Source organism: Phoenix dactylifera, chromosome 1, assembly GCF_051530095.1.
Source record: "Phoenix dactylifera cultivar Ajwa chromosome 1, Ajwa_hap1_PhDact_Kaust_v1.1, whole genome shotgun sequence".
In the NCBI taxonomy this organism is placed as follows: Eukaryota; Viridiplantae; Streptophyta; class Magnoliopsida; order Arecales; family Arecaceae; genus Phoenix; species Phoenix dactylifera.
This window is the reverse complement of record NC_143190.1, coordinates 74222831-74235051: the sequence shown is the minus strand read 5'-3', so window position 1 is coordinate 74235051 and position 12221 is coordinate 74222831. Positions and strand designations below refer to the sequence as shown.

At 43.2% G+C, this 12221-nt stretch overlaps 1 protein-coding gene across 1 annotated transcript; it reads left to right on the top strand.

Moving 5' to 3' along the window:
• Nucleotides 1-6148: 6148 nt before the first annotated feature.
• On the top strand, nucleotides 6149-9395 carry YUC4 (Flavin-binding monooxygenase family protein). Its single transcript, XM_089928719.1, has 4 exons — nucleotides 6149-7099; nucleotides 7702-7950; nucleotides 8516-8638; nucleotides 9186-9395. The coding sequence occupies exons 1-4, from the start codon at nucleotides 6470-6472 to the stop codon at nucleotides 9393-9395; spliced, it is 1212 nt and encodes a 403-aa protein (XP_089784845.1). The 5' UTR covers nucleotides 6149-6469.
• Nucleotides 9396-12221: the final 2826 nt, after the last annotated feature.

Below are 12221 nucleotides of genomic sequence, written 5' to 3'. Positions count from 1 at the left end.
GGTCACGCTCAGTACCCTTGTTCTCTAACAAGCACCTGCACTATCACTTCAGTGTCCCCACACTGTGGACTCGAGTCTCGTCCATCCATAAGGAAAGCGATCTGTGCACTGATCGGATCGATCACCGTCCTCGTGATGGTCCATTGATCAGGAGCATTTAAAAATTAATCACCAATGATACATGGCTCAAATTCTCAACTCTTGAGAATATGTATCATCATCTTATTAATTCCTTGGACGATTCATAGACACATAAACAATATGAATGAAAAGATGCCCATTTATTATTCAATAATAATAAAGTCAAGTACAAATTTATGTCCCAGAATTAATAATGTGTCAGCCAGATTGGCTTCTAGGGCATACATCTAACAATAAGAGCCGCCAGAAAATTTTCTCCCACGTTCTCTCTTCTCTTCCTCTTCTTCTCCACGAAAACCCTTGTTTGTGATTGTGGTTCTTCATCTCTTCTTCCTTCTTTCTCCATACGGCCTGACGCCCTAGGGGACGCCCTAGGTTAGCGGTTATCAGGGATCCACACGCTTCCGTACAACGCCAATAATTATTGCACCAAGTTCGACCCTCAAAACTGCATATATAGGAGCTACAATCAAAAGTCCAATTCATAAACAAAACTGCCCTAACGATGGTACCTATTATGTTAGATGGAGGCTATGCAGCGAACCATCTTGCAAGGTTCTTGGGAGAGTTTTTGAAGCAGTTATTCTATTATTTCATAGAGGTTGGGGGTGTATTTTTCATGCGAAAGAAGGATTCACCTTTCTTCGTACAAATCCACCTTTGGATCATCCACTGGGCGCTTTGAAATCTATGCAGGCAAATGAATGATAGAGTTTGAATCGCTTTGAGATGTGTGCAAGGGATGATCCGACGGCAGACTCGTGCGAAGGAACATAAATCCTTATTCCATGCAAAAGATACAACCCTGATCCATTTCACATATAGAAACACCCTTATTCATTTGGAAGGAGGGAAACAAAGAGGGAAGTCTCGTCAACCATGTCAAAAGCTATTTAGAGGCCGACTTAGGTTGCACCAATGCTGTAACTTTAAAACGGCCCAGTACCAATGGGGAGCAAGCGAATCAGCGACAGCGATCCTCTCCTTCAACAGCTCCTGGTGCTTGAAATCCAGCCCATTCTATGGTGTACCCGGTGGGCTATCAATAAAATCTTATATGGGTCGAGAGATGAGATGGGACCCAAGTCATGGGCCTAGAAGGAAGAGGAACTTGGGCCGACAAACGTTCGGTAAGTTTTTAATGAGAGCTAGCCCAACAGGCATGCGGATGCCTGTTTTGAACTGACGGGCGGGCTTGTCCAAATTTATGATTTGAATAAATACTTAGATATTCTTGACTTCCCATATTATGTGAAATTTGGCAAAAGAATTTCTTACTTTTATAAACTGGAAAGTTGAATTTCGACTAATGGATAGCAAACTTGACTAGCTATCAGGGAGTTTAAGGATGGGTATCATTCATGATCTATACAAGTGTGACGTTCAAAGCAAACATGTAAAATAATGATTCACTATGCCATCAACACATTTTTCATTCCTTTTTATTCTAAAGGGCTTTGTACTACCAGAAATGGAATAAAATGCCTATTATAATTGTACATATCGAATAAAAAAAAGCTTTGATTTATTATCTACCTTTGAGAATTCAATTCAACTCAAATAAAACTCCATCCAAACTAGTTGGAATCGGTTATATGAATTATTTTCCTCCATTTAGCTTCTTTGTAGACATAGTTTTTGAAATATATTCAGATATGAGATCTTCCTCGCTACTTTATTCCATGTAATTTTCATCTCTATTTTTTTAATTTTTTCTTTCACATGTTAAATTACTCTTTCATGTAAGTACACCACCAGATTTATGTTATACACGTCCAAATTATTTAAATTATTTTTTGCTTATTTTGCATCCAATGGTGCTACATCCCCATGGTCATGAATAATTCTATATTTTATTCTATCTCCTTTTTTTAATATTACCTATCCATTCACCCTCATTTGTTCTCTAATTATCCATTGCTGTATTCAATAAAATATATTTTTAACAATTCTCCCTATACTTATCAATGATAGGATTTATAGAAAAATATAATCGCTTTATTTTAATATATATTTGTTCTATAAAATATTGTCCTTATTTAAAAAAAATGTAGATTTCACGTGACTTTGCATTAACATTAAAAAAAAAATCTAGTGGGGGTTAAAGGAGGCTGGGAAAGGGCGAAAAAAGAAAAAAAAAAAAAAAAAAACTTTATTGCATATATCCCGTTGGGTCCGTCTGTGACATGGCCCACGGCGCAGCTCGAAGCAACTGGCTCCCCACTCTTACGAGGTCAACACGTCTGACCGACCTAAACCCACACGCGACGTGACGGAGTCAAATCAAATGAAATACCCGACCACCTCATGACGTCAAACTATTCCCGACCGTCAAATCCCTCTCTCTCTCTCTCTCTCTCTCTCTCTGTTTTTATTTTTTTTGATAAAATCAAATCCCTCTCTTAACTCCACCCACCTTATCGCGACGGTCTTTTCCACCGCCCCCTCCGCCCTCTCCTCCCCCTCCTCCTCCTCGGCGTAAAGAAATTAAAAAAGCCTGTGAGGATATCCTGCCAACGTGGGGAATCCCCACCCCCATCCCGTCACGTGACCTCGCGCCTCGCTTCCTCCACTCTCCCTCTACGTCACGCACCCCGCATTCCGTATTCCGTATTTATCCTTCCCATCCCGTCACTCTACTCAGTCCGAGGTCAGAACCGTCATTTCGTTTCCCGTTTTACCGTTTTCGGAAATTTCTCCCTTTTTTTTTTCTTGTAAAGCGTGGAGAGGCGGATCTCGTGATCACCCCCCGCTGTCACGTTCCGCGGCTTCCCGAGAGATCTGGTCCCTTGGATCTCAAGATCTCGCGGTAGATCGGGCCGCAATTAAACCCGACTACGTGGCCACCAACCCCTTCCCCGTCGGCGCCGGCGGGGACCACCGCTCAATTTATAACGCGTGGCGCCGCTTAGCTCTTTCCTATTTGCGGAAATCTCCTACGAGACGAGACCGTCGTTCCTCTCCAATTTCTCATATCATACGGTTCGGACCGCCCCCGGTTACTTATTCCTCGGCCCATCGCCGACCAACCGGCCCGGCCTAGTATGGCGAGCACCTCATCACACCAGTGTATTCGAGAGGCCATTGCAACGAAACGGTCTTTGGGTCCGCGGACCCACGGATCCGGGTTAGTACGGTTCCGTTCCCTTTTAATTGGATACGAGGTAGTCCACCAGTGATTGGACAGTGCTGGGGAAACAACTAGCTCACCAACTAACAAAACCTCCCGCTGCTATATCAATGGGACCCTCGAAATTTGGTGTAAAATTTCATAGACCCTCCTCTGCTGCTCAGGATTTGCTTCCAGCACACCGTAAATTCATGTAAAAAAATCACACAAACTATATTTCATGTAAAAAAAAAATCAGCATTCTCAAAGTATGCCGAACATCTAAATTGGGTACAAATTTTAAAGTGGGCATGACCCAAATCTTTCTTTCGCATGAACAGCAGGCTGTGACACAACTACAAAGTACACCTCGATCGTGATTGCATTAATGTTCTAGTTAATCTAGCAACAATGTTTACTTACCGAATTGGCATTACGTATATAAACATATTTTAGACTATGAGAATATAACCTCTCGTGAATCCCATTGCTCAAAAGTTCATTGTACTCAAGACATCCCCATGAAGATTGCTGGTAGACACACAACAAGACAAACCAGATTCCTCTTTTCGGATACGCGTGTGGGGCCTATCCAAACAAACATCCAAGAAAGCATCCTGAAAAGAGAAATTACCGGACCGCGGGCCGAGAATCCCCCAATAGTTACAGTAAAAAAAACGATGCAATATTTGTCGAAAAACCCCATTACAAAATATTTATTTATTCGTTTAAGGACACCGCTTAGTTGCTACCGCAGCAGTTCATCATTGATTACAACTTTCCACGTGTCACACCAACACATTCCAAGTACGCATGAACCCTGTCGTGCCTTGCGGTATAAGATATTTCAATGTGACGCACACTCATTATCTAACAAACAAACATGCTTCCAGTTTTGCAGGATATGAATTGCGCTGTACTTAAAAAAATATGCCATGCAGCTGATCAGTTTGGAGGTGCCAACCCACGGACTTGCGTGTATCATTTTGGATTGCACAAATCCTGCAGTCCGCTGCATAACGCACCTATCTAAACTATCGCATTGAACTATGTTATCTTGTACTTGGAGGGGGATTCTCTAATGATTTTTAAGTAGTTATCTGATTCATCATTTTTAGAGATCACGGCCCATTCTATTACTGAAGTGTAAAAATATTTATAGAAAAGCTAATAGTACTGCAAATTAGATGACTAGGTATGTAGCTGGTTATATTGAATCAACTTTATGGACGATTATAATAGATTTTTTTTTTGAGTTGTCGATTATGTTTTGATGGGTTTTTTATATGAATATCTTTCTAAAAATTTAAATTTGCGTAAATATCCTTTTAAATTTATATTTATTTATGTACCCTCATAAAATACTATTTTTGGACAAATGCTCCTAATACAACGGTTGTTCCAATACCATTAATAAAAACCATATTTATTTTAATTAAAAATAAAATCAAGTTTTTAAATTATTTTTTTTGTCTTCCATCACGATCACTTTATAAATGTTTTTATTGCACATCTACCCATTAACGATGTTAGAGCAGAAAAGGAGTTGTGTCCTGTCACGAGGTATTGTCCGCTTTGGAGAGACCCTCCCGCTTTTTCAGGACGGGAGATATTCCTCACGGCTTTATCCAAAAGGCGCCTCGCGAGGAATAAAGAGATGGAGACCTCTTATAAGCACAATCCTTTCCACTACTCAGGTAGTATAGGACTAAAGATTTATGGTCCCCCTTTACACCCCTAACAAAGAATATTTTAGTTATTTTAATTTGAAACCATTAATATTTTAACGGCATTAGATGGTGTAGGTACATATGCAAAAATAAGAATTAAAAAAGGGTAAAATAGAAAACAAGTGTTTTATGAAGGTATATATATGAAAATATTAATTTTGAAAGAGTATTCATGCAAAATTCGATATTTAAGAGGATATTCGTACAATTTTTTTTTTTTTTGATTTTTATGGAAGTATTTCTTCTGCATCGATTTAATAAATTTGATTTATCAAAAAAAATTATACATGTTGTAGTTGAAATCTGGCCTAAGAGTGACCACGCTGAAAGAGGCCGAGGGGACTCCAGCAGGAACGAATTTCAGCCACAACATTTGGCGCTAGAGGAAGGGTCTGAGTCGTGATCATGAGGTTAAGGAATCGAGGAGCTTCTAACGCATCGAGACGTCGGAAACCAACTTCCGGCAACTTGCTCCAAAGTCCACCACCTGCGACACCGGCAGCCCAAGTTTCTCAGGTCCTGCTAGAGCGATAGAGTCTGCTCGTCCAGCAGGTCTAAAAACTCATCGCGGCCGTTCAAGGTCTGCAGCAGGTGACAGCCCAGTCTGCACCCTCTTCTCGTGGGTGCGAGTCCATAGGACGGCGTTCACAAGGCAATTTTCTGGCCAAGGCTTTGTGCAGGTGCCCTAGAGTGCGGAAAGTGACCTTTTTCGGTCTCGGCCGGTGTCCCCTTGGCTTTTTTTCAGGGTGGTCACTCTTAGGCCAGAATTCAACCACAATAATACCGCTAAATTAGCAATTTCAAAACTTAGTCGAAAAGTTGCTCGGATTTTTTACACCAATTAGGAGGGAGCAATGGGACGGAGTGATTTTTTTTGAGTTACTTGAGCATTTCCCCTGTGCACTGCTGAGTGTCATGACAGTTAAGCTAATGCCCCCACGTGGACCCCATAAGGAGATAATAACAAGACTTCCTTTGACCATCCCCGATAAATTCAAGAGAGAAGGTTCTCTCTTCATCCGAGTACATTTAAAGATCATTAACTTCGCCTATGTCAACGATTTACATCCAAAACCCTCCCTTATGTGCGCGTGCCCGAGAGCGAGAGGGCGAGAGCGAGCGAGCGAGCGAGAGAGAGGAAGTGTGGTCGTAAATGATGGCGCCATATGGAGAGCACCAAATCCTTTGCCTTAGTCATCACGCTTTTGCGCTTTCTTACTCCTTGCTCTGCTGTTCTTCTCCGCAAGCAAAACCCAACCATAAACCCCAAATGAGTGCCCAAGTTCCAGAACCCTTCCCCTTCCTACGCTATAAAATCCCTCGAGCTCCCCCCATTCTCCAACAGTAAAAAGCGAAGAAAAAGAAACCAACAGAAAGTAAAAAGCAGAGCCTTTTTTTAGAGCTGGAATAGAAAACCGAGTGGGAAAAATATAGAAGCGTTTTGGACCCAGACAATAGGGAGGGGGGGAGAAACAGAGCACGCCGTCACATGGGTTATTCGGCGGAGGGGAACCCGAAGCTTAGGAGCACCTGGGTCTCCGGCCCCATCGTCGTCGGCGCCGGTCCGTCCGGCCTCGCCGTCGCCGCCTGCCTCGCCAACGCCGGCGTTCCCGCCACCGTCCTCGAGAAGTCCGACTGCGTGGCTTCCCTCTGGCAGCACCGCACCTACGACCGCCTCAAGCTCCACCTCCCCAAAAAGTTCTGCGAGCTTCCATTGATGGGTTTCCCCAAGGAATTTCCCAAGTACCCCTCCAAGGACCAGTTCGTGGCCTACATGGAAGCCTACGCCGCCTTCTTCGCTATCCAACCCCGGTTTGGGACTGAGGTCTTGAACGCCGAGTTTGACTCGGCGGTCGGGGGGTGGCGAGTCCGTACCCGGGGGGAGGAGCTGGTGAGCCGGTGGCTGGTGGTGGCGACGGGGGAGAACGCGGAGCCGGTGATGCCGGACATATCGACGGCTGTGTTCGGCGGCCGGGTGATCCACACGTGCGACTACAAGTCGGGGGCCGACTTCGAGAGGCAGAAGGTCTTGGTGATGGGCTGTGGGAATTCTGGAATGGAAGTAAGCTTGGATCTCTGCAGGCACAATGCCAGGCCTCATATGGTGGTCAGGAACACTGTGAGTCGCTTATCCTGTTCTTTTGCTTCATTTGTTCACAGCTTTCTATAGATAACAACTTCTTCCATGAGTCAGGTTACAAGCCTTACTGGCTAGTGAAGTTTAACATCTTATTATAGCCACCTTGAAGTCGCTTCTTTTCTTGCTGCTATTAGTTCTGTAACCATTTATTCTATTAAGTTGACGCCGTATAGGTAGGAACTAGGAAGTATATATAGAAGGTGTGATGGAACTCATTCAATTAAAAAAAGTGCTGCAGACTATAGTCTGATGTTCTTTTTGTTTTTTAAGGATGGTTGGGGGGTTAAGGAGTCCGCTGTTCTCATTACTGCAACCTTCCATAGCTATGTTCCTATAGTTTACTCTCAGTCTGAGTTGTGTTCTTATGTTCTTATATATTCCTAAAGTTGGAAGCCGTTTTTCCTATTAAGTTTGGGAGTATATAAAATAGAAAGCAGAAGAAATGATGGAATCTCTCTTCTTTCTTCCTTGTTTGTTCCATTAGACCGTATGTAGTGATAGCTGTTGTTAAGATGATTTTGTTCTGAAAATAGGAATAATCGACGCTGTCTTCCTCCCAACTCGTTGATGATTAAAAATAGGTGCATGTGTTGCCGAGGGAGATGTTCGGATTGTCAACATTTGGGGTGGCCATGTTTCTCCTGAGATGGCTTCCGCTGAGGCTAGTGGACAAGTTCCTCCTGGCGGTGGCCCGCCAGACCCTGGGAGACACTGACCGGCTCGGCCTCCCAAGGCCCAAGACGGGGCCCATCGAGCTGAAGAACCTGACCGGGAAGACCCCGGTCCTGGACGTGGGCGCGCTCGCTCAGATCAAGTCTGGCAACATTAAGGTCAGTCAATCCTGATCAAACTTCTCTCTCTCTCTCTCTCTCTCTCTCTCTCTCTCTCTCTCTCCCCCTCTAGTCTCTTTTATTTATTGGTGGGGCGAGTAGAACTTTTTGAAATCCAACTCCAGTGAACCATGTCCTCTTGTACCCAAAAAAAAAAAAAAAACCATGTCCTCATCTTTCCGTGGGCTCTCGTTCAGTCTTTTTTGATGATGTGATTGATTTGAGGTCCTCCATTTTAACTGTTTCCTTGCCGATGCCGTGCACTGGATTTTCACAGAAATTGTAGTCGCCGATATCCAACTGAGTTTAGTCTTATCCTAGACTAACTGTACATACATATATGCATATATATTCTGACTTCCACTAAGCAAGTCGCTTTATTGGCAGAGTTAACAGTTTCTTTGGTTTAGGAAGGAGAGCCAGGAGCAGTTAGGTCCACAGCAGGACAGTACTGCAGTTATAGCTGAGAATAGGATGGATGCGGGAGTTCACGGGGGATGGGTGATCTTTGTTGTGGTCTGTATTTTTTTTTTCTTACCTTTCTGTCTGGCTGCTTTACATGAAGGTGATGCGAGGGGTGAAAGAGATAATGAGGACGGGAGCAAAGTTCGTCGATGGGAGAGAGGAGCAGTTCGACTCCATAATTCTGGCAACGGGTTACAAAAGCAACGTTCCTTCGTGGCTCAAGGTATCCGACACTTGCTCTCCCTTTCTCTTCCCTCCCCTGCCTCCCATCTTCCTTTTCCGTACATACGACGCAATGTGGATTCTAGCCTTATTTTGGCAGCCCGGGAAGCAGACGCCGTGGGAGGCTCCTCCTCCTCCTCCTCCTATATGCATGCAACTGTACAAGTTGCATGCAAACAAGAATAAGTTATTTGTGATTTATCAGTGGCAAGACCCACCGGAGGACCCACTCATTGACCATCACGCTGTGCCCCAACGTGGGCCCGGCTATCGATGGCAGTTGTGCAGGACTGCGTTAATTGGTGAGCGTGGGATTCGGGGACCACCACCTTGAAAGTGCTCTTTAATTAATTCGTTCCAGCACACCTAGGAGTTCTCGGCATGAATACCAGCAAATTAGACTTCTATTAAATACCATAGTTAATTAATTAATATTGACTTAGCGATTGTAAAGGTGGTATGGTTTTGTTTCTTTAAGCTGGAAGCTTCGTTCCAAATGAAATAGTTGTGGTTTCATTTAATTGCTTCATTGTCTTCTTCTGTGTCAGGGTGGTGGATTTCTCTTCACGAAGGAGGGCATGGCCAAAGGCCCATTCCCCGATGGTTGGAAGGGCGAGAATGGCCTCTACTGCGTGGGATTCACGAAGCGAGGCCTCCTCGGTACCACCTGGGAAGCACTCAACATAGCCAGGGATATCTCCCTCCAGTGGAAGGAGATCCACAGGTCCCACAATCTCCACCGGAACTCTCCATTGTAGTCACCACGAAGGGGCACGAAGAGGGAGAGGCCCTCCTTGTCGTTTTTCCCTTCTCTTTCGAGACGCTGCCCCGGTCAACCTTTGAGGCCTTGTGCTCTTCCTTGTACATTACCCAATTTTGCATGGGGCCTTCTACCCTCGTCCCACCTTCTGCTGCTGTTGTATATATTCCTAGGTACAGAAAAGAAGGAAAGAATTCAAATTGTGGCTTTTAACCTGTGACCGTGTGCTAAGTAGTGTGAATAAGGTGGCTCTCGATTAGAGATGTGTTCCGAATGTCAGAATATATATTAGGTGGAGACTAGGCCTTCTTTATCTGCTTCTATTATGAGGTATTTATGACTTCAGGGATCGAACAAAAGTTCGTCATGTTTGATGTGTAATTTGAATGGCGTCTCTTCAATTAGATTAATTGCACATGATTTCAAAGCTCGAAAGAGATGTCCATCACCTTCTATCATGTTGTGTATGTGGGTGCAAGGAAAAGGCCTCCTTCTTATTTCCGGTAACGAATCTAGACCTCACCTAAGATATTTAGGCAAAAATTATTTTTTATTATATATAAATATTCAAGATTTACTCGGTGAATAATTAATGAGAGACTAAATATATATCCCTATAGGTCTTTATTTCTTCTGTTTGAGCTCTAATATTTTCATGAGACTAAAAGTTCAAATCTATTCAAATCTAAGCACAAGTACTACGATTGGTTTGTGGTTAGATTCAATGAATATGTGCTGAAGTGTCTCTTATTCTATATAGATTATGGACTAGATCTGTTTTCATACTATTTGTAGTAATTTTGGACCCATCTAAAATGGCTAGTCGGAAAATATTATTTAAATTTTTTGATTCTATATAAATATATGGGAGATTTTTTTTTTCCTTAAATGAGAGTTAAAAAAATCCCTCAATAGAAAAATCTTCGGCCAAACCATAACAGCACGGCTATTAATAGTTAATTAAAAAGAAAATATAAAATCCAACCATCTGAGTCTTCTGCATTTTACTCAAATTGCAAATCAGAGTTGGCAGAAGCAACAAGATGCATATTTTGACCGCTTGATGAATAACTCAGAAGTCTCTGTAATCCATGCGTTAGTACTTTAACATCATATTATCCATTTTGTGCATTGCATATTGCATAGAAAAATATTTAATAAATACAAAATTAATTGCTTAATACCAAGTTTGTGTTTGATTAATTTGGACGTCTGGAGGCAGTCATATTACGTGTTACGCTATATATATATATACACAAATATATATATATATTTTGTCATTTTGTTCATAAAGCTCACTTGATCCGCTGCTGCACCACCTGTGAGCAGATATTATGCATCGGACGTTGTAAGTAAGTTATTTAGTTATTTATTTCGGATTTAATATGACATTGCTCGACATGAAAGCTCGTCTTTTCAAAAAAAAATCTCTATCTCTCTCCTCTCTGTGTCTAAAATAAGTAGACAATGATAGGGGCCTGCGCCATCCTTTAATGTAGGATGGAATGCGTATCAGAATGGAGTTGACAGCGGCTGCAGACACTTTGGAGCATGTATAAAAGCTGGGAAGATGACATCCCCGCTCGTCACCCTTGCGTGCATCCCAACAAATGAAAGAAGGACGATGGGAAGGTGGAGGAAAACAAAATAAAAGAGGTCTTTCCCTGGCTGTACCAATCTCACTCGGGAGTTACCGTCGTCCTCCACCGCACGCGTACACGGCCTCGCCCAGGCGTAGGACGTCACCGCCTCTACGGGTGGCGTATGCTGCATGCCCCTCCGAGCCAGAACCCTGCAGCCGGCTAACCAAAAAAAATATATATATATATATTATCATATTTTTTTAATTTTCATGTTAAAATAAAATTTCAAAAATTATAAACTTTTTCAACTAATGTTATCTCAATTCGAGCTCTAAGTGGAGTTCTAAGTGGAGTTGTAATGGGTCGGATGGAGCTCTAAGTGGAGCTCGGGTCATGTTGAAATATCGATGAAAAAAATATCTCAACTCGAGCCTGACTTATTTATCAAAGAAGTAAGCTGATTAGACACATTTAAGCTATTTGATAAATATGTTAGATTGAGTTAAGTTTATGATAGGTAATGCAGCATATCCAAGAGTGGCTAGAGGGTTGGAGAGCGGCTTCGCTCTCTATAATGGGCAGAGTGACCCTGGTCAGATCGGTCTTATGCTCCATATTGGTCCGTCTCATGTCCCATATCGTTGTCCCGAAAATTGTGCTGGCGAAGATCGAGCGGCTTTTTTGGAGTTTCCTGTGGGATCTCTCGGCAAGAGCCACGGGGTGCACCTGGTAGCTTGGGAGTCGAACTGTTTTCTAACCCGAGCTGGCAGTTTGGGGGTGCAGTCTCTCTTGATGAGGAGAGAAGCTTTAATCGTCCGGCATGTGGCCAAATTCATCCTGGAGCCCAAGTGCTTTTGGAGTCAGATGATGGCATGGCGGTATGGTCTGGCTTGGGTTGGCGAGACACAGGCTAGGAGTCAGCGATGCTCCCCTTGTGGTGTGAGATTGACAGGTATATGCCTTTGATTTTATTTAATTACAGGTGGTTGATCAGTGACGGACAAACAATGGATGCGGTGGTAGACTACTGGGTAGATTCGCTTCCTGTAGGGTGGTGACCGACCATGGTCAGCATCGACGCCCTAGAAGGACTGCAGGTTCGTCACCTCCTTCGGCCCGGTGAGGCAAGATGGGATACTACCCACTTAGCCCAGTTGTTTAGTAACCAGCTTGTTGTCCGTAACCTTACCTTCGAAAGGGGTCAATGGTTCTAGATTGTCAATGCCCCGATGTGCGGGTAT

What these genes read in the sequence shown, in the direction of transcription:
- YUC4 (XM_089928719.1), top strand. Translation starts at nt 6,470, where the DNA reads ATGGGTTATTCGGCGGAGGGGAACCCGAAGCTTAGGAGCACCTGGGTC. An exon ending in ATATGGTGGTCAGGAACACT is followed by an intron (nt 7,100 to 7,701) that starts GTGAGTCGCTTA and finishes GATTAAAAATAG; the next exon opens with GTGCATGTGTTGCCGAGGGA. An exon ending in ACGTTCCTTCGTGGCTCAAG is followed by an intron (nt 8,639 to 9,185) that starts GTATCCGACACT and finishes CTTCTGTGTCAG; the next exon opens with GGTGGTGGATTTCTCTTCAC.